Below are 22,776 nucleotides of genomic sequence, written 5' to 3' on the forward strand. Positions count from 1 at the left end.
TCAATTCCTCTTCTCCCTGTTACATGCCAAAGGAGGAGTCAAAGATCAGAAAACAATTTGGTCCTCAGTTTGACTGAGAGAAACCACTGGTTTATTCATTGCTGTCAGTTCCCAATCATTTCATAGCTTCCCTTCACCTTAAACCTTAGGTTTAAAAATACTGAAAGGGCCCAGTATGATGGCGCATGCCTGTAATCCCAGTGCCTTGGGAGGCTGAGACAAGGATTGTGAATTAAAGCCAACCTCAGCAAAAAAAAAAAAAAAAAAAAAAAAGCAAGATGCTAAGCAACTCAGTGAGACCTTGTCTCTAAATATAATACAAATTAGGGCTGGGGATGTGTCTCAGTGGCTAAGTGCCCCTGACTTCAATCCCCAGTACCCACCCTCCAAAAAAATATTGAAAGAGCTGGCCCTACTTTTGGATACGCTTCACCAAAGCACTGGCCCCACTAGCTTGCCCTACTATCTCTATCAACAGAATATGAATCATTCATAACATCCTAAGGGGAAAAGTACTGCAACCAAACTGCCTCTAACTGCACAAACTTGTTGCCTGGACTTGAGGACACTGGAGAGAGAGATACCTTCTTTTATTCCTACATTTTAGCTTTTTCCATCCATCTAGTTATCTACTAGATGAGATTAGGCTTATCTTTGGATACGGTAAAACCCAAACCTGAATTACTCTGATTTTAAAAGCAAGGCAAGCCAGGAGCAGTGTGGCACATGCCTGTAACTCCAGAGGTTCAGGAGACTGAAGCAGGAGGATTACAAATTCAAAGACAGCCTCAGCAACTTAGTGAGGCCCTGTCTCTAAATAAAATACAAAAAAAGGGCTGGGAATGTGACTCAGTGGTCAAGTGTCCCTGAGTTCAATCCTTGGTACCAAAAAAACAAACAAACAAAAAATAACCAGGGGAAAAAAAAGAAAAAGCAAGACAGCCTATTTTCTACTGGGAGACAGGGATGAGTAGGTAAAGAGGCTTAAATCCTACCCACCCACCCCCCAAAATCTGCCTAGGACACAGAGACTCATTTCCTTCAGATCAGTCACAAACTAGTATTGTATTAACTGGTCTTTTCTTGGTTCAAAAGTACTTCATTCCCCACTTGAAATTTTATTTTTCTCTTGTTCACAAATGCTAGAATCAAATCCAAACAGACTTTTCCTCTAGGTCTTGATAAACTGTTATAAAAAAAGAACACTATCAGATACTTTCTATTCCCATGTACCTAAATCTAGTTATTGAAGGCCCCTCTCCTCTCCTTCTCCGGGTCCCATTCTATTTCTTCTCAACCAAGATTTATTGTATCAACCATTACATTATTTAACAAGATCATGCTACTCTTTCCCCACTTGAGCTTCTTTCAGGGCAGGTTCCTGACTTTTGTCTCTTCCCCAGAGCCTAACAGGTATTGATAACTGATTTTATGGACTGAATAGTTGTGCAATGCCCAACCCCCACTACATTCATGTGTTGAAAATCCTAAACCCCTAGGTGATGGTTATTAGGAGCTGATGCCTTTGGGAGGTGATTAGATCAAGAGGGTAGAGTCCTCATCAATGGAATTGGGGCCCTTAAACAAGGGAACCCATCAACTCTCTTGCTTTCTTTCCTCCATGAAGATAGCAGAAGTCAAAAATAAGGCCCTCACCAGAACCCAAGCAGACTGATCTTAAGCTTCCGACCTTCAAAATTGTGAGAAATAAGTTTCTATTTATAAGCCATCCAGTGTGTGGTACTTGGTTATATCAGCTCAAATTGTTTTCAATGAGTACTGTCTACTTGTCATTAAATTTGAGTTACCATAATTCTCTAAAGGGATTAAAATGCACTTCCAAACAAAATTCTTAAAACTTCGATACAAAGCTATTTAGCAAAATCTCAGAATTCCTAAAGCCTGCATGAAAGTGCATAAAATAAGGTGGTCCTATGGAAGCCAATTTAAACCTACAGTAACTCTTAAAGCAAAGATAAAGATAATGCATAACATTATCTGTGCTTGTGTAACTCACATAATCAGCATAATATCTGACACAGAGAGCCTTGGCCACTGATAAGTGAGTCATACCAGAACATACACATGTATGGTCTTATTTTTGTTAATAAGAGTTCAATAAATTAGAGAACATGCATTAAGTGGTCTTTATTGATGTTTCACATTCAGTTATTCATTATCAGTTCAGTTAATCATACAAGTATGATAAGTTATTTTCTATTTGCTGTGGAAATTTAAATGTAAAATACATACAAAATACATTTGTGGTTTAATGAACACTCAGTGAAGCATTTTTTTCCTGAGGTATTCCTTTCAGTCTGGTGTTATCCCAGATCTTTTTATTTCCCCAGAAATAGTCTATTAAACCACATAATGGATCTGTGAATTTGTGAATCAAGTTCACTGGCTCACAGTGAACTTGAGTTCTAATTGCATTAGACATATTTTTTGATCTCATCATACAATACCAATACAAAAGCACCACCCATGCCTCTCAATACATTGGACCAGGCACCTTTGAAGAAAGCCTTGCCTCCTTCATCTTTGGCAATCTTCTTCCAGCAGTCAATTGTCCCTGTGTACATAATATCAGCTGTGGAGACAAACAAGGGTAAGGGCTCCATAAGGAAGAGACTTCCTCTGCCAGGATTTCGACATGCAGTATTCCCAGTTTTACAAAACTGAGGTCACCTGAACATGAAGCCCAGCCCTATGGGACATTCTCCTTCCTTATATAACTGCTAGACTGGGTTTCCTATCATTCCTACTCCTCTAACTCTAGGCCACTGAAGATCAGGAAAATTCACACACTATCGAACAAGAAGGTAGCAGGGTGGAGTGGGAGTATTATGCTGTGTAGTTACCTTTTTATGGAGAGAAAACTGGACCTAATAGATTATACTGCCTAAAATTATACAATTAAAATAAAAAGATATAAATATTAGGTTGGACCATATGAAACTACTATTTTTTTTTAAGAAATGACAATTTCATACACTTTAACCTATAGAAGTGAAAACTTTTTCTATCAAAACAGATTGCTGGGCTGGGGATAATATAGCTCAGTTGGTAGAGTGCCTGCCTCACATGCACAAGTTCCTGGGTTCAATCCCCAGCATCACAAAAACAAACAACAAAAAAGATTGCTTTGCCAGGTGTGGTAGCATGCACACTTGTAATCGCAGCAGCTTGGGAGGATGAGGCAGGAGGACCACAAGTTCAAAAGAAAAAGGCTAACCTCAGCATCTTAGCAAGGCCTAAGAAATTCAATGAGACCCTGTCTCTAAATAAAATATAAAAGAAAAAAAGGGGTAGGAATTGGTGTTATGGCTCAGTGGTTAAGTGCTCCTGAATTCAATCCCCCACACCAAAAAAAAAAAAAAAAAAGCAAGATTGTTTCAGACCACCTCTCCTTCAGTTAAAATGTTCTCTCTCCCACTAATACTTGAAAAAATAACTTCCAGGTATGGTGGACCATGCCTGTGATCCCAGCAACAAGAAAGACTAAGGCATTAAGATCACAAGTTTAAGGTCCATCTGGGCAACTTACCAAGACCCTGTTCTCAAAATATACAAAGGGTTGGGGATGTACATCAGTGGTAGAGTACCTCTGGGTTCCACCCCCAGTATCCATTCCTCAACTGCCCACACAAAACTAAATAAGGAAACCATCTCCTTTTCAATCAACTAACCAATTACTTCTTTTTCCTTGTTTCTGCAACAAGCTCTAAGGAAGGAGGGCATAAGGTCTCTTTAATAATGCTAGAGACCTGGTTAAGTTCTCTGAGTATCTCATTTTTATGTTCTTATCATCTCTTTAATAAAAAGAAAAAATTCTTTTCCCTAAAGGAGTAGTTGAGAATGTTAGGGGGAATTAATTATAGTTTTTCTTCCCTAAGTCCTTATCAAATAATTTTACCATTTAATTTATAATAATGAGAATTAAAGGAAGCATCAAAGAGTGTCCTCCACAGGTAAAGAGCAAGGAAGATTCAGGTCAGTAGCGCTCATACTTACCCCCTTTCCGGCCAGACTGCATCATCATCCTACGACGAACAGTGTCAAAGGGGTAGGACACCAGCCCAGCGACTGCTGTCACAGTCTGGGCAATCATCCAGCTCACAATAATGTGCACGTTCTTAGGATCAGGCAACATCCCTATGGGCAGAGTCAAGAAGCCAAATCACCATGAATGGATTCCTCTCTGCAATTCAGCAAAACACCAGTTGTAGGGGAAGACAGGCTATTGCACCCCCAACTCCAGGAGTTCTGGAAGAACCTGCCCTTTGTGAAGATATCTCACATACAAGGGGGAAGCCAACAGAAGTTGGTTGTTGCCCTTTATAGATCCTGGGAAGCTAGAGTTCTTCGTGATGAAGTTAAAAGTTCTGCATGTTGAGGTTAAACTGGGTAACTGATACAACTGTGTCAGAAGGGAGTTAGGCGACTTGGCTAAGTCTCTGAATAACTCAAGCCAGAGTTTACTCCAGTAGAGGATATAGAGAATCCTTTAGCTATTAATTCATCCAAACCATATAATCTCCCCATGCAGAAGCACCAGTTTAACTCAGACACTAGAAAAGAACAGGGTCCATACATATAAAGCCCTCTGTGAGTTATAGGTCCCCAAGTTTCCTTTCCGCACACCCTCCTTCCCTGATACCCTTCTCTCACCCTTGGCGGTATCATAGACTCCGAAGTAGGCAGCTCTGTAGATAATGATGCCCTGGACAGAGACATTGAAGCCTTGATAGAGACCCTTCAGGCCATCAGACTTGAAGATCTTGGTAAGGCAGTTGCCCAGGCCACTGAACTCACGCTGGTCGGCACCCTTGCCAACATCAGCAGCCAACCTGGTTCTAGCAAAGTCCAGCGGGTAGACAAAGCAGAGGGAGGTGGCCCCAGCTGCCCCACCAGAAGCCAGGTTACCAGCAAAATAGCGCCAGAACTGCTTATGCCGATCCACACCCCCCAGGAAGATCTGCTTGTACTTGTCCTTGAACGCGAAGTTGAGGGCTTGGGTGGGGAAGTAACGGATGACGTTGGCCAGGTTACCCCTCCAGAATGAGAGAAAGCCCTGCTCCTTGGGGATTCTCACCACGCAATCAATGATCCCTTTGTACTGTTTCTCAGCACTGATCTGTTGGCTGGCATGCTGGACCTGGGGGGAGGATGGGGGTGGGTGACAGAGGACAGGCAAGATAGAGGGAAGGGAAGGACAGAAGAAAAAGACAATTTTGGACTTTCTTGACAACCCCCTCCTTTTTTTCCCATTCCTTCCCCCCTCAAGAGGCATGCATGAGAGAATTCCAATTTCCTTTTCAAAAAATATCAGGAAATCAAATATGAGGGAAACATTGATGAATATGTTAGTTACTTGGAAAAGAAGCCAAGGGGAAAAAAAATCAATTTTGCTTCACTTATTCAGAACATTTGAGGGAAAAGTTCACTCGCAAACTAAAAAGGTGATTTAATTGTGCAAAGATATTTATTTATTACATTTTCCCTCAGGGTTTATTGGGAAATAGAAATGAATAAAGATCCCTGCCCACAAAGGGCTCCAGACTTAATAGACACAGTGAGCAGAAGGTGACAATTTTTCAATGCCACACTGGTCTCCCTGGAGACAAGGATCTGAGTAGTACTCTCACAGGAAGGAGAATAAACCCACTAGGAAATAGAGGCTGAAAATTTTCAAGCAGATTATACAAGTAATCAATTATTAGGGGGTTTGTTGCTGTGGTAGGTCGGGGTTTTTGTTGTTGCTTATTTTGATTCCCAGATTGGACTATTCCCAACTGAGAAGGCCTTGTCTTTTGGGCAGATGGAGAAAAACAGGTTAGATGGTCCGAAGATTATAAGCCATTCAATAACCAGGTAGGGGAGATAAAAATTCGGGGATAAAGTGCTCTGAATTTATTCTGAAAATCATTCCTTAATCTCTAAAAACCTGTTTTTCTTTGTCTATAAAATGGGGGGGGGATAATTTTTATCTTACAAAGATTGAAGATGAATGAAATAATATGTCGATAGCACAGTGCGTGAGACATTAAGTTCTTGAGTAATCATGATTAATTCGATGTTCTTGTTGTAAAAGGTGGATGCAGATAAAAAGGTTCAAGGGATGTTGAAAATCAAAAGGTAAGGCTGGTCTGAGAGACCTTGAGCGGAGTGTCTCTGCTGCCCCAGGCGCAGAATCTGGCTCACTGCAAACCGACTCCGGGTGGGTTTCCATATATAGACACCCGAACCTTGGGCGCCACCCGACACCAGGAATCTGCTACTGACGCCGGACCTGTCTCTACGCAGAGGGCACCTTCCTCTTCGCGTAGGCCGGGCCCGTGGCCTAGCACTGATTTTCTGCGGTGCTCGCGTCCCCGCGTCCCCACGTCGCAACGGCTCGCGCCGCATCCCGTCACCCTGCCGGGACCGCCCCTGGTTCGCTGCGCCCGCGCCCGCGCCAGCTCGCCGTCCTTACCTGCAGCAGCAGTTTGACCCTCTCGATGGGGGCCACCGCAGTCTTGGAGACGGCAGCGGCGACGCCACCTGCCAAGAAGTCTTTTAGAAAGCTGAGTGCCTGATCACTCATGATGACAGTCGGGCGCACCCAATCTGCAAGGAGTCGCGCTCGCGCTCGCGCTCTCGCCTACGCCCGCGCCAGGCACCGCCACCCCGTCTCCGTCCCTGCGCGATGCGAAGGGGCCGGTCGCTTTGCCCGCAGCCCTCCTTATATCCCCCGCCCGGTCTCTCGCGAGAAGAGGAGGGCCCTGGACCAGCGCGCCCATTGCGCATTGGCTGAGCAGGTGCTTGGACACCCCGCTACTTGTCCCCCTCCTATGCAGAGGGCATTGGGGGCGAAGGCGCTTCCGGGAGGCAGGATTGGGCCGGGGGCTGTACCTTCAGGTTGGGACATTTAAAGGGCAAATTCATGTTATCTGTCCCAGCTAGCAACGGGAACACCGTGTCACTGCAGCATGTGGGCAGCTATATTTATAGCACAAGAGGGCTTAGCCTGGGGCCGACCTGGGTACAGACACGGGACCCGCAGCCTCCAGCAGGGCTTTCTTTCACCTCGGGGCTCCATGGGACGCGCTGCGGGCCAAGAGATTTCAGCTTATTTTCTGCTTTGCAAAGGCTGCCCTCACCAGAGTCAATACCTGGATTTGGGCCTCATCAGAGCTGTGCGCTCTGGCAAATAAATGACAGTCTTCCCAAATAAATACTAAGTCACTTGATGCCGTGATTGCTTCATATAATCTGGCAATCTACTGTGTCTGAGATCTTTTCATTCAGTCGTTCAATCATTCATTCTGTGACCAAATATTTAAGTGCCCTGCATTCAGCCCGGTAGGAAAGACCGGATGCCAGGGCGACTCTGTGAATGCTTGTTTTAGCAAAGTGTGTGTGTGCGCGCGGGGGGGGGGGGGGGGGGGAGGCTGACTGTGTTTGTAAGTCCATAAAGGGTTTATTGTGTACATCAGTTCTCAATGGAATCTCAGCCCATATTCTGAGCAGGATATTCTCAATTAGCTGGCGCCTTCTTGAGGGTTAGAACTGTCAATCTTTTAAGAGAAGGTCGAATCCTTGGCTGTATTGACCTCCTTGTATAAAGTAGCCATAGTTGAAGAGACCTATCTAGTCTCAGAAAATGGTTTACAATTAATTTTTTAAAAGTATGTTGATGAAGGCTTTGGTTTTCCTTACCTTTTTTGTTTGCTTGCTTTTGTTTTTCTTCCTTAATACAGCTCAAATAACCCCTCAGATGTTCAAATACTGCGATTCCTCCTCCTGAAATGATTATAATTAATTTTTATCTCTAAACTCATTACTCAGTTCTTTTCCACATGTTTACTAATGTTATCTTGTACATTTGACAGTTTATTCTTTTTTTTCACAAATATTTGTTACTCTTGCTGATACATGCAGACATGATGTTAGGTGTTTATTGAGCTGCAGCTGTGTGTCACTCTGGGCCTAAAGACTTCAGTAGAGCAGAGGTCAACAGTTGGGTGCCAGGACCATGGAGGGTATGCTTTCATGCAAGGTCAGGGCAAGCGAGGGTTTGGAAATCAAGGTGAGCTTCATGAAGGCGAGGTACTATTGCAAAATTGCCAGAGTTCAGAGCAGACAGAAAGATAGACAAGCAGAAAAGGCCCTTATAAATCCACTTAACAAATACTTATTGAGCATTGATTGTGTACCAGCGATTAAGTTTGGCCCTGTGGATTCAACAAAGTAAAACATGGCCCATCTCCTAGGTCCTAACAGTTCAGCTTTCTTTATCACAGCTTTGTAAGCAGATTTTCATGAATCAACATAATCCACATGTTAGTCATTTTTGGTTATAATAGTGCTCTACATTCCATCCTGTTAATATTGAACATTTGGGGCTGGGGATGTGGCTCAAGCGGTAGCGCACTCACCTGGCATGTGTGCGGCCCAGGTTCGATCCTCAGCATCACATACAAAGATATTGTGTCCACCAAAAACTAAAAAAAAAAAAAAAAAAAAAAAAAAAAAAAAAAAAATTCTCTCTCTCTCTCTCTCTCTCTCTCTCTTTAAAAAAAAATTGAACATTTTACTTTTGGTTGTGCTTTCCAGATGTTTCTTATGTTTTATTGTGAAAAATAATGCTAAAATCACTTTTGCACAAATTTCAACTTCTCCTTCAAGGTTTTTTCTTCTTATATGTTTGAAAAATGGAATGGATAAGCTAAAGATTTTTTAAAGTGTTGTAGGTCCTTCTACATATTAGCAAATTGCCCTTCAAAAATATGGACCCACCATGCCTGTTACAATGGCAAAATCCTTTAATCTCAGCAACTTGGGAGGCTGAGACAGGAGGATCTCAAGTTTGAGACCATCCTTGGCAATTCAGCAGGACCTTCAGCAACTTAGGGAGAACCTGTCTCAAAGCAAAAAATAAAAAGGACTGGGGATGTAGCTCAGTGGCAAAGCTCCCCTCAGGTTCAATCTCCAGTATTAAAAGAAAAGAAAAGAAAAGAAATATGAAGATGGGCTCTGGTTTCTCCAACACTGGCTTACTTTTTTTTAAAAGCATCTTTTTGTTACTTATTCCATTTTATGAATTCTATTCTGCATCTCTTTAATCACTATAAAATTGTACCTATTCTATATGATCCAATTTAATTTGAGAGGAGTTAAATTTTGTGTAAACTTTTAATCTTTATTGACCACTGCTAGAGAGTGAAAGTAGTGCTTATCTATATTAACAATAGTTCTTTATATATTTGAGGCAGTAAATATGTGTTCAGTATTTTTCATTTTGTTGTTCTCCTTTTGACATTTGTTTTATCATATTGGTTTATCAGTGTTATTTATTTATTTATTAGAATTTTTTAATATTTATTTTTTCGTTTTCGGTGGACACAACATCTTTATTTTATTTTTATGTGGTGCTGAGGTTCGAACCTAGTGCCTTGCATATGCCAGCAAGTGCGCTACCGCTTGAGCCACATCTCCAGCCCAATCAGTGTTATTTATTTAAATATGAACAGATCTTTAAGTTTTGATGTAAATATATCTTTCTTAGAGATATATTGGTTTATTTGCCTTCCTAGGTATATTAGTCTATTTTCTTCTGCTTTGGGAAGAAAAATACTTTTCGGTTATTTTTTAAAAGTAAAACTACATTATAGATAGTAAGGAGATATTGATGCAATTTTTTCTCCGTACCAGTCTGAACTAAATCCTAAGTAGACATTCCTTCTATTATTTGTCTTATTTTACTAATTCTAATTTGCCACAAATTAAGTTCTAATAATAGCTTTAATTTATAAAATCTCCATACTATGACACACGTTCTTGATCACAGTTCTTTAAAAAAAAAAAAAGATATGTGAGTCTACAAATACTTTAAAAAATAGAAAGTTTTGTCTGCTAATGTATCTGGATTTATTTTTACTGTGAAGTTGTTCAAGTATTAAACAACCATGACAAGATTTTTAATGATGTTTAAATTAAATATTAACTTAATATATTCATTCATTCAGAAAATATTATCATCTTTATTATGTCTAATTTTATCCATCATGATATCTGATATTTTCTGAGTAGGAGATATTTTATTTATCCTTGGCTGTTCTGCAATTCTCCTATTACATAGGGGAAGCTATAGCTGGAATTATTGACAGAAGGTTTTCCAAAGAATCCCATGCACTGTCCTCTCCCTCTGTAGACTTTCTCAGAAAAAAGACCTCAGATGCCCTCGGGAGCATGAGCTGCCTGTGATCACAAGATGTAAGTATCATTTACACAGGCCGAGGAGAGAATGGTGCTCTGCAGAACACGTGTTCCCGCCAGCCCAGTGCTCAGTGACTTTCTGCCAGCATGAGAATGAACAAGGAGGCTAAAAGATAAGGGGAAAAACTCTGCTTTCCAATGTGACATGGCATCCTGGAGGCCAGAGGACTGGGGCTCCCTCGAAATAAGAACAGTATAGTGAGCTCATTTCTTGGATTTTCAGGGAAAACTTTTACACAATCAGTCTCTTTACCAAATTGGGAATATAGAATGGGAGCTGTTAATGAGTAAAACTCATAAGAAAATAGAAGGATTTGCTGATGATGGTAAGGATGTAATAATACCCATGTGCAGATATGCATCTAAAACTAATAAGAATTAGAACACACTACATGGCAAATTTCAGTATTAAGCAAAGAGTATCAAAATTTTATGCTTTGATTGTATAAGACTACATGGCGGGGCTGGGGTTGTGGCTTAGTGGTAGAGTGCTCGCCTAGCATGCATGAGGCATGGGGTTTGATCCTCAGCACCTCAGCACCACATAAATGTAAGATAAAGATACTAACAACAACAACAACAAAAAGACTACATGGGAATTGCTGAATGTTAATCAAAGGTACTTAGTAGACACCTTCACCTTGACCTACTGCTCTGAAAGGACAGAACAAAACAAGTGAGTATTTCCCCACAATTCTTGCCCAGGTGAGATTAATGAATTAGAACAATACCTCAATGAATACACTCTTTATAATCTCTCTCTCTCTCTCTCTCTCTCTCTCTCTCTCTCTCTCTCTCTCTGTCTCTCTGTCACACACACACACACACACACACACACACACACACACACTCTTCTGAAATCATGAATATTCATGCAAAATGCTCCAACCACTAGCAGTTAGCTAATGCAAAGCAAAAGTAAGAAATCACAACACTTGTCTTTTCTTTTATAACCTAGTTATTTATTCTAGAACTTTTTTACTCTTTCATGGTCAATTAATTCCCTCGAGTATCCATTTCCCTCCTACTCTTTCCCATAAGAATTAAGATGATCTAAACCATTTATTCTCAAGTCATTCATTCATTTTTTTCCTCTTTCCATCTCTCTAAGAGCATCAAGGAGTGCCTGCTTAGACCCCAAACATTCTAGTGGCCTGGAGATACAGAGCTCAAAGAGTGAGGTGCCACCGTGAAGAAGCATACCTGCAAGGAGTAGAGGCACTGCCATTCCAATGGGAAGGGTCTCCCTAGAGGCCCTGCTTGTATTTCCGGATGAATGACCCTTAATGTGCTACCTTGGTTAGAACTTGTATTTTAACATTTTATAAATTTTATGAAATAAAAAGTTTTGTTAGGAGAATTCTGGGTCTTATTAAAGGATATCAAGTGTGGGGGAGGGCTGGGAATTCACTGATTCATAGAAAAGACAGTTAAAGGGACTCTCCCAGAAGGCCCTATGCTTCTTGGAGAAGTCTGGCCCTGTGGTTGCTGGAGGCCCTGGGGCTACTGGAGCATGCTCAGATGTGTAGCTAACTCTCACCAACACAGGCAGATCCTGTACTTCCTCAAGACAGATTCAGAACTTCCCTTCTCCCACCCCCAGTCTTAGCATCCCCTTACTTTATCTGAGACTCCAACATGCATATTTAGTATTTTATGGTATAATTAAATGTATAATGGCTTCCCACTGTAATGATCTACTTTCCTTGTTGACATCTTCTGGTTTCATTGACAATCAACCTCTATGAATGAAGTCATCACTCACTGGGGTCAAATTAATTGATTTTCTAAGTACATTTTGAAAATGTACATTCCCTAGTGTTTAATGTTTCATACCCCCTACCAATGATATTTTTTAAAAATTTTAAGTTGTTGATGGACCTTTATTTTATTTATTTATTTATTTATTTATATATGGTACTGAGAATCAAACCCAGTGCTTTATGCATGCTAGGCAATCGCTCTACCAATGAGCTACAACCCCAACTCCCTATCACTCATTTTTTAAAAACACTTCAAGCCTGTTATTAAAACCAGCATTAAATAATTTTTACTGTCTGTACTATCAAAGAACAATATGTGTAAGGTTTTTTCATATTTTTATATGCTTTCTTTTGCCCCAGGACACTTTCCTCAAACAATCAACTAGACATTCTGTGTCATTGCCACAAATAAAAGAGAACACTCAAAAAGCTAAGAAAAGAGAGACTGTTCTTGGCATTGTAATTTCCAAAGGAAGAGAAAAATTCAAGCATCCATAGTCGATTGAGCAGAATACCAAAGGGAAGCAAAAACTTTCTGCCCTCCCATCCTTTCAAAGATTACATGAAGTTTTCCCAAACCAGGGGAGAAAGGAAGAAGGTGAGAGGGAAAACAAAGAACTAGATGCTAGTCTGGATCCTGAGAAACAAGGGCTCTATATTGTGCCCCAGTCCATGGAAGCCGCAAGATGCTAGGAAAGAAATTGCTGGGTGGTGTTTTAGTACTCAGGGCAGAAGCAGCCCCACAGCTAGTCCAGTGATGATAAAAGAGCAGAAGAACAAAGCCCAGCACATGGAGCTTAGCCTGCTGGTGGAAGGGACCTGACATAACCCATTAAGTTCTTCCTGACCCTGTGTGTTTTCAGGAGCTGCAGAGTGACACCAAAGTCAGCAAGTCAGACCTGGCTGGAAGTGAGGAACGTGTCAGAAGTGACATTTATGGAGCTATGACTGAGGACCAGAGGGAAAAGGACTTGGCAGTTGATGTCAGCATGGGCAGATGGAGAGCCAGACCAAATGCCCCTCCCTTTCCCATCCTTTAGCCCTGCAGAAACCGCTGAATTTAGATGTCATTCGCAGAAAAGAACAAGAGAGAAAAGGAGATGCAAATTGTTCCTATCACTTGGTAGAATGAGCCCTTTAGTAAAAATTAAGTTGTCTTGCGCTGTTGAGTTTGCCAACCCATATTTGTTCTTGCTATCATGTTTGCCTATTTGAAAAAGGCAACTCATACTAAAGACATCAGAATTTTAGAAACTCTACACTGATCCTCATTCCATCAAGCACGTATCTTTAAGGAGGAGATTCAGATTTAAATAAAAGAGCAGAGAGAGAAAAGAGAGAGAGACAATGAGAGAGGGAACTGCCATAAAGGGCAGTTTTCCCTACAAAGCTCTATGAAACTCTAACCTACACATTTTTATTAAATGGCTACATTAAATGAATAGGAGCCATGAGTGGCTATTTTAATGTGTAAACTCATGAAACATTAAACAATAGTTATTCAATAAATGTTCACTGAATGAATAGAGAAATACTATACTTCAACACACACACACACACACACACACACACACACACACACCACCCATGGGAATTGAACCCATGGCCTCTTTACCAATAAGCTATATCTCCAGTCTTATTTTGAGACAGGGTCTCACTAAGTTGCATCCCTAGTAGCTGGGATTACAGACATGTGCCACCGTGCCCAACTCTATTTCAACTTCTAAAGCAATGATCCTCAAATTCTTCTAATGCTGGAACACCCAGGAGTCAGTGAAATTTTTTGTGTGTAGGTGGCTATATGAAATATACAGAATTTTATCATATAAACTAAGAGTAATTATATTAGCAGAAACGTGATTTTCTATTATCTGTATCTGCCATATAAAATCATAGACATTTTAATAGTGGGTTAATTAATTTCTCCTCAGAGGTCTGTCAAATTCTCCTTTATATGTCTCAAGGTTTTGAAAAACATGAAAGATATTAGCTGTTTTTTTGTGTGTAAATTAAATTTTTTCTCATTAAGTTTTCGCCCTTTTTATTTGTAGCAGTGCTTTCCCCTAAATTAATAGAGCAACATCTGCTTCCCTTTAGTATAGGTCTGGTTTCTTTTTTTCTATTCCATTCTATATGCTTTGGGCATGACTTCTGAAGACCATTATATTGTATTTTCCCTTTTAAAAAAAATCCAAGTTGAAGCTTGGCATGGTGGTGCATACCTGTAATCCCAGGGACTTGAGAGACAAAGGCAGGAGGATCGCAAGTTCAAGGTCAGTCTCCACAACGCTGTGAGACTCTCAGCAACTTAGCCAAACCCTATCTCAAAATAAAAAGGGCTGAGGGTATTATCTTGGTGGTAAAGTGCCCCTGTCTTCAACCTCCCAAATCTAAGTTGATACTTCTATTTTTAAAATTTTTAAAATATTTATTTTTTTTAGTTGTAGTTGGACACAATATCTTTGTTTCTTTCATGTGGTGCTGAGGATCAAATTCAGGGCCTCACACATGCTAGGCGAGTGCTCTACTGCTGAGCCACAACCCCAGCCCTCTACTCTTTTAAATATAGAGAATACAGAGTCTGGATCCATTTCCATTTGTCATGACCACTAATATTTTTTAAGCTTTATTTTGAAATAGTTACGGATTCAAGGGATAATGTGAGGAAATGACTGCACATATTTTAAGTTTTTTCCCCCCTACTATCTTATGCTTTCAACTTGTCCTTCTTTTGGATATAATGAAAATTTCCACTACTTACTTACCATGACTAGCCTATGCAAATCACTATATGTGTTTCTGAATTACACATCAAGGAGCTAATAACTCCAAAACTGTTAGTATTTTAGGCAGCTACTAATTTGCTGAGTTCTGAGAGTACCAGGTTCCTCCTCTTGGCCTACGTACGCACTCACTGTCTCTCAGGACTATGACACCATTTTATTCATCGCTATGGAAAACACTTAAGTTAATAATAAACTGTCAAATATTTGTAGCTTGAAAAAGTTCTGCTCAGGAATTGTTAGATTTCATCACATTGTTCATTGTGACCACTAGAGGGAGACCACATACAACTATTCACAAAATAATACTCAAAATTTCTAATCTTAAAACCCTGTCAATAGGCCACAAAACTGTGGAAGCAACCTAGATGCCTTTCAATACATGAATGGATAAAGAAACTGTGGCATCTATACAGAATGTATTATTACTCAGCATTAAAAGAGAATAAAATTATGGCATTTTCAGGTAAATGGATGGAATTGGGGAATATCATGCTAAGTGAAGTACGCCAATCCCCAAAAACCCAAGGCCAAATGTTCTCTCTGATAAGTGGATGCTGATCCATAATGGGGGCATGGGAAAAATGAGGAGGGGAGGGGAGGATGCATGGGGGCAGGAAAGATGGTGGAATGAGATGGACATTATTACCCTAGGTACAAGTATAACTGCACATATGGTGTGATGCTATTTCGTGTACGACCAGAGAAAAGTTGTGCTGCAATTGTGTATAATGACTCAAAATGAATCCTGCTGTCATATATACCTAATTAAAATAAATAAATAAAATTTTTAAAAGGACACAAAACTAAAGGGAAAAATCCCTCCATATACTTAAGACATAAAGGAGTGACCTCAAAATAGTGGACAAAAAAATTTAAGTAAAAGCAAAAAATCGTCAAGTAGGATAAGAATGCAAGACTCAAGCATATGCTACCATAAGCAATGCACTTCCAATGGGGAGATGTAAATAAGTTAAAGGTGAAAAGATAGACAAACACATAATAGGAAGAAAGAATACAAAGGGATAAAGAGAGCTATTTTATTTATTTATTTTTATATGATAGTAGAATGCATTTTCACATTATAAATAGATGGAGTATAATTTCCCATTCTTCTGGTTGTACATGATGTAATTCTACATTATATATGTAATCATAATCACACATAGGACAGCAATGTCCAATTCATTCTATCTTTCCTATCCCCAAATTCCCTCTCTCCCCTTCATTCCCCTTTGTCTAATCCAAAGTACTCTCTACCCCAATCCCTCATAAACCAAATGCCCCATCCATGACTTTGACAAGACCAAACACAGTTCTGAGCTACTCTCTCTGTGCCCACCCTCCTTAAGGGGCCATCTTGGTTCTTCTGGTGGCACTGGTGGGTGGAGGCCATGCAGGACCACTATAGCTAATCCAGCGTCTTGGAAATCCTTTTAACTGGGATATCTCAGCTGGGACAGCCATATCTACACTCGAGTAAGTCCTCTCTGCCCTTTCCCTTCATATCAAACCTCCCACCCAGAAAGACTCAGTTGGACAAACTGCTTCTTCCCTACCCACCCCCTTTTTGTGAGTTACCATCTGCCTATCAGAGAAGTCACTCAGCCTTTGGTTTTTTACGATTGGTTTATTTCACATAGCATGATAGTCTCCAGTTTCATCCACTTATTGGCAAATGCCATAATTTTATTTTTCTATATGGCTGAGTAATATTCCATTGTGTATAAATACCATATTTTCTTTATCAATTCATTTGTTAAAGGGCACCTAGGTTGGTTCCATAGTTTAGCTATTGTGAATTGAGCTGCTATAAACATTGATGTGGCTGCATCATTGTAGTATGCTGATTTAATTCCTTTGGGTATATACCTAGGAGTGGGATAGCTGGGTCAAATGGTGATTCCATTCCAAGTTTTCTGAGGAATCTCCATACTGCTTTCCAGGGTGGTTGCATCAATTTGCAATCTCACCAGCAATGTATGAGTGTACCTTTCCCCCACATCCTCACCAGTATTTATTGTTAATTGTATTCTTGCCTTTCTGACTGAATGGAGATAAAATCTCAGTGTATTTTTAATTTGCATTTCTCTAACTACTAGAGATGTTGAACATTTTTTTTCATATATTTGTTGATCAATTGTATTTCTTCTTATGTTAAGTGCCTGTTTAGTTCCTTTGCCCATTTATTAATTGAGCTTTTTTTTTTTTGGTGTTAAGTTCTTTGAGTTCTTTATATACCCTGGAGGTTAATGCAGGTGGCAAAGATTCAGAAAGAGATTTTATAGAAGGCATCACAATCATAAATAGCTGTGCATAAAATACAAAGCTTCAAGATGAGGGGCTGGGATTGTGGCTCAGTGGTAGATTGCTCACCTAGAATTTGTGAGGCACTGGGTTCGATCCTCAGCACCACATAAAAAAATAAATAAATAAAATAAAGGTATTTAAAAAAAGCTTCAAGATGAATGAAATAAAAAACTTATATAATAGCAAGGAGAAATAGACAAATCCCAGAGATTTAATAGTTTAGCTCTGTATTCCCTTCCTAGAGCTGAGATTATGGGTCTGTGCCACCCCACCCAACTAAACAATTGACTGAACTAAACTATTGAATATCTATATTTAAATCAACAAATAATACAGAACTGAGCTCCTTACTCCATATCATATACAAAAATTAACACAAATGAAGCATAGATCTAAATGTAAAGCCAAATTATAAAATGTTGGGAAGAAAACATGGAAGAAAATCTTTGTGACTTTGTGTTAGGCAAAGACTTCAGAGATATATAACATCAAAAGCATCCTCCATAAGCAGGCACAGTAGCACACACAGTAATCCCAGAGACTCAGGAGGGTAAGGCAGGAGGATTACAAGTTAGAGGCCAGACTTAGCAACTTAGGGAGACCCTGAAAAATAAAAAGGATTTGAGGATGTAGCTCAGTGGTAAAGCACCCCTGGGTTCAATCCCCAGGACCAAAACAAACAAAAAACATCCTTCATAATAGCTTGATAATAGGCCTTTATCAAAATTTAAAACTACTTGTTTAAAAGACACTGTCAAGGAAATAAAAAGTTGAACCACAGATGAGAGAAAATATTGTCAAATTATACATCTGAGAAAGGACTTGTATCCAGAACATGAATTTGTGTGTGTGTGTGTGTGTGTGTGTGTGTAATTCTATAAGAAAACTTTCCAGCTAAAAAAGGGAGGTCCCTTTTTTAACAAAAGATTTGAACATATTGCTAAAATAGGCATACAGATGACAATTAACATATAAAAAGGTCATCTTCATTTGTCATTAGAGAAATGCAAATTAAAATCACAATGAGATGAACTGCACATCTATTAGAATGGTTGAAATATTAAAAACTGACTATCCAAACCAGCACTACAATAATAAATCAAAACCTGTCCATAACAAGGGATAAGAAGAATGTACACCAACTGGATCTCTCATACATTGTGGTAGGAAACATGTTAGAAAACTGGCAGGTTTTTTTTTTTTTTTTAAGTTAAGCATAACTACCATATGATCTAGCCTTCTATTTCTAGGAATTAAGAGAATTGAAAACATGTTCCCACAAAGATTAGTACATACATATGAATTGCAACATTGTTTACAATAGAACAAACTGGAAAAGACCTAATGTCTACTAACAGATGAAAAAAATTGTGATATGTCAATAAAATGAAATACTATTCATTGATAACAAGGAATGATAATGCAATAATCATGTACTAGTATCACATAGTTTTAATTACACTCGTTTCCTGATATTTTATTAGTTTTTAAAATAACCACTCCATATGACTCTCTTTCAGATTTGGCTGGGTATTTCTGTATTTTTGCACTATCTAGTATCTATGTCTATACCTACATATATATTGGCATTATTTTGTCTAAAGTAAAAATAGTTTTAATGGAAATTGTATTTAATTACAGGACTTTTAAGAACACTTTATGCTTTTCAATGTTTCTTTCCAAGAATATTGACTGTATTTGTTACTTTTTTCATAGATATTTGGGAGGATTCAATTTTCTATTATAATCCTCAACGAATTTTTGCACATAGAAAGATTATTCATATTTGTTTAGAATTATTTTAAAAGAAGTCTCATGTTTTTGTTTCTAACAGTTTTTAAAATTGCCTTCAGTTTTCTGGGTCACAATAAATCATTTTACTTCTTTCCAATTATCATGCCTCTTGTTAAATTCCTCTTGTTAAATTGCATTGTCTATCGTCACCAGAAAAATTTTAATAGTGGAGATAACAGATAAGCTGTGTTTTTTTTTCAGTTTTCATTGTAATTTTACATTTCTTCAAGCATGATACTGTTTTTTTAGCCACATAGTGTTTCACCATATTTTTAGAAAACTACCCATTTTAGTCTTAGTACTTTTTTTTTTTTAAATCAGGAGTGTATCTTACACAAAAATGTAAGGAAATAATAAAATTAACAATGAAACATTGATAAATTAAACTTCATTGAACTTTCATAATCAGTTACATCATTTTTCAGTTTACTAGGACATAATAAAATGCCACATACTGGATGGCTTAAACAACTAATTGATTTTCTCATAATTCTGGAGGCTTCAAGACCAGGATCAAGACATTGGCAGTTAGTATTTTCTAAGGCCTCTCTCCTTGGTTTGTGGATGGCCGCCTCCTTCCTGTGTCCTCACATGGTCATCCCTCTGTGTTTCTGTCCTAATCTCTTCTTACAAAAATACCAATTATATTGAATTAGGACCCATCCTAAATACTCTATTTTAATTTAACCCCTTTAATATCTTAATTTCAAAAAGAGTCATCCTGAGATACTGGAGGATAAGACTTCACCTTATGGCTTTCGAGGAGGTCAGGGATCGGAGCAAAAAGGCAAGCCGCAGATCAGAGAAGAAAATCACATATAACCTAATGTAAAAATGGGCAAAGTCTTTTACATAGAAATTTAGACTTTACAAAAGAGTTTATAACTCGTAGATAATAAAGATATCAAACGGTGTTCAACATTTATTATTCACAAGCAAATACAACTTAAGTTGAATCATAAAAATTCTCATTTCTATAAGCCTCAAAATGATTGCTTAAAATTCAAAACTGCACATTTAACTTTGTAGCATACAAAAACACCACAGGGACACGCTGACTGATGACTTAGTAAATAAATACTCAGTCTGTATTTTGAGGAAGTGGAGGTGGGTAGGGTAGCAATGGAAAGCAACCTTTGCATCACTTGACCAGCCTTTGTTATGTACCCAGATGGGAACGAGGAGAAAAACTGGGCTATCTTCAGATTAACTCTTTTCTTGCCTTTTTCTTCCTCTGCCAGGCCCATTTCTGGAATTCAGAAAATCCTGATATCTGCGTTGGAGGTGAGGGGCATAACAGTGTCACTCTCCTACCCAGGCCACCAAGTACTGCAGCCCAAGCGCGCCGAGAAGCCGGCGCCAGGAGGCCAACGTTGGCTCCCCCACTCCACTTGCTCCTTGGCGACTTGCGTGGGAAACTCGGGCCTTGTCTGGTGGCGGACTCCACGGAGAAAGGTGGAAATCGATCTCCTCAACTCATCTCTCCTCTTCACCTTTGTAAGGCTCTTTCTAGGGTTTCCGGGCGAAGTGCTGCGGGGAGAAGTGCTGGGCGCGTGTTCCGTTGCCAATGGCAACCTCCACCTGGGCCGAGCTCAAATCCAGAGCACCCAGCCCCTCGTCCTAGAGAAAAGAAAAGGGAATTCCGGGGATAGCAACCGAAGTTGCGCTCTGTCGGTCAGGCGACGAGGGGTCTAAACCAAGGGTGAGGTGGGGACGAAGGGGAGGCTGGAAGGAAACTGGTTCTGTTTATAGCACTGGGGCATGTCACTCTAAATCTTAGTGCGCCCTTCTCAACCTGAAACCCCAGCCCAGCCCCCGGTGGGTAGGACATCGGGACCTGCCTGGGGTCCTCAGCCCTTGGGTGAGACGCTATTAGCCAGGAAAGCGGAATCCTGGAGTGAGCGCATCCCAACTCGGTTCAGTCCGTGCCATGCCTCACCCGCGATCTCCAGCACCCGCAGTCCAGCTTCGGGAGCGGCTCTGGGTGCGCAGTGCTTCCTCGGGTGGCTGAACCCTCGACCCAGACTCGCCGCCGCCGCGATTCTGGAAGAAACCCCAGCAGGGCCACCGTTGCGCCCTAGGCGGCGCCCAACGGAGCGCACAGGCAGGCAAATGAGTGCTCAGCGTTGGGCTGGGGCCAGGAGCGCTGTCGGGACAGTGGGGCACAGCTTCTGCGCTTAGTAAAAGGGGCCTCTGGAACTTCCTATAAGGTTTGTGAGCCTGTCATCCTGCTGTGCACCGGATCTCACCAAGACTAAATTGAACTACTACTTCTACTTCGTGCTGAGCACCGGTCTAAGTCCTTTCTATTACCCCCTCTTTCTGCAAAACTGTGAAAGGCGAAACTCCCTGTCCCTCTTTGGAAGTAAGTAACTAGCACAGGCTCTTAAGAGGCCCTTATGGAAAAGAAACTTCTAGTTTTTGTTGGTATGTAAGAAAGTTGTTGGTCATTAGGTTTTAGTTTGCCTTGTTTTTCAGTTAATTCTTTTAAAAATTTTTATGTATTTATTTGGTACCAGGGTTTGAACCAAGGGATGCTTAACCACTGAGCCTCATATCAAGTACTTTTTATTTTTTATTTTGAGACAAGTCTTGCTATGTTGCTTAGGGCCTCACTAAATTGCTGAGGCAGGCCTTGATCCTCTGGCCTCAGCCTCTTGAGCTACTGAGATTAAAGGCAATGTCACCTTATCTGGATTCTTTTTACCCATATTTATTGGTGCATTATATTTATGCATAATAGTATAATTTATTGTGACATGCATATATACATTAATTCATACTATATAATTTGATCCATTTCATTTTTAGATATTTATTTTTTAGTTGTAGTTGGACACAATACCTTTATTTCACTTATTTATTTTTATGTGGTGCTGAGGATCGAACCCAGGGTTGCGCACATGCAAGGCGATTGCTCTACCGCTGAGCTACAACCCCAGTCCCCCATTTCATTTTTTTATATCCCTGCTTTCCATTCTCTCTTCCCTCCTACGATTCCCTTCCTCTACTCCACTGGTTTCCCTTCTATTTCCATGAGATCTCCCTGCTCATTTTTCTTTGTTCCCTCTATTTTTCACATATGAGAGAATACAGGATCCTTGACTTCTGAGTCTGGCTTATTTCACTTAACATGCTGCTCTAAAGTTGCACCCATTTTCCTGCAAATGACATAATTTCATTCTTTGTGGCTGAATAAAACTTCATTGTGTATAAATGCCAAAAAAAAAAAAAAAAAAGCCCTGTTGTATTTTCTCCATACCTGGGCAGAACCTTGGGTCACCTCCAGTAGTGGTCTGGTCTCAGTCTCCACAAAAGTACTATCTTTAAAAGCCCCACCATACATACCTCAGTGTGAGTGGGTTAAATTTATCAAATCTTTATTTTCTTAAAAAAAATCACCAGGTATTATTGGACTTGGCACCAAGGAAGAAAAAAAAAAAAAGACTTTCGATTCTAATGCTACCTCGAAGGAATTTACAGCTTAGGTTAATGTGTTTCCTGGACACGCACATTCCAAACCTTTGGTATTCCTGGAAAAGGAGAGGCTCCTTAATACCCACACCTACCCTCAAGGTGGTCCTATTTTATTCTAATGATGAGGAATTGACCTTCTTCTTGCTTGGTGTTACTTTGAAGTATACTTCCCTGCTTGAAGGCCTACAGGATGTCTCCCTACTTCCTACAAAATAAAGTCCTAAACCCTCAATGCTCCTGCCCCACCTTCAAAGCTAGAATTAATCTTTTCCTCTGATATTTTTCTAAGGCGTTTTTAACTTTTGCTCTGCCATCTACCACAATTGAGGTAAGTCACCTACTTGGCTTCCAGACCCAGGTGCGAGACTCTGGAGGACAGTAACCAC

At 40.0% G+C, this 22,776-nt stretch overlaps 2 protein-coding genes and 1 long non-coding RNA gene across 3 annotated transcripts in view; 1 reads left to right on the forward strand and 2 right to left on the reverse strand.

The window, feature by feature from the left end:
• Window positions 1-13,608, forward strand: part of CFAP97 (cilia and flagella associated protein 97) — a 50,082-nt gene extending 36,474 nt beyond the window's left edge. Inside the window, exons 6-8 of the transcript XR_014019088.1 lie at window positions 10,216-10,260; window positions 11,375-11,562; window positions 12,890-13,608. The gene's annotated coding sequence lies outside the window, so the exon portion shown is untranslated. The remainder of the gene's footprint in view (window positions 1-10,215; window positions 10,261-11,374; window positions 11,563-12,889) is intronic.
• Window positions 2,134-6,706, reverse strand: SLC25A4 (solute carrier family 25 member 4). Its single transcript, XM_081268878.1, has 4 exons — window positions 6,479-6,706; window positions 4,675-5,161; window positions 4,018-4,158; window positions 2,134-2,593 (listed from the first exon to the last, which is right to left on the reverse strand). The coding sequence occupies exons 1-4, from the start codon at window positions 6,587-6,589 to the stop codon at window positions 2,436-2,438; spliced, it is 897 nt and encodes a 298-aa protein (XP_081125004.1). The 5' UTR covers window positions 6,590-6,706; the 3' UTR covers window positions 2,134-2,435.
• A 6,214-nt stretch (window positions 13,609-19,822) lies between the features above and the next one.
• LOC308635211 lies at window positions 19,823-20,986 on the reverse strand. The gene is made up of 2 exons (XR_014019161.1): window positions 20,853-20,986; window positions 19,823-20,533 (listed from the first exon to the last, which is right to left on the reverse strand). It is a non-coding gene; the product is annotated as an uncharacterized lncRNA (long non-coding RNA).
• Window positions 20,987-22,776: the final 1,790 nt, after the last annotated feature.

The sequence above is a fragment of the Spermophilus citellus genome (assembly GCF_964194105.1).
Source record: "Spermophilus citellus genome assembly, chromosome: 16".
Lineage (NCBI taxonomy): Eukaryota > Metazoa > Chordata > Mammalia > Rodentia > Sciuridae > Spermophilus > Spermophilus citellus.

Bases quoted from the DNA above. Each gene is read 5' to 3' on its own strand.
- SLC25A4 (XM_081268878.1), bottom strand. From the start codon at position 6,589: ATGAGTGATCAGGCACTCAGCTTTCTAAAAGACTTCTTGGCAGGTGGC. The intron at 5,162-6,478 runs GTAAGGACGGCG...TCCTCCCCCCAG, and splicing joins GGGTCAAACTGCTGCTGCAG to GTCCAGCATGCCAGCCAACA. The intron at 2,594-4,017 runs GTAAGTATGAGC...TTGTCTCCACAG, and splicing joins GCAGTCTGGCCGGAAAGGGG to CTGATATTATGTACACAGGG.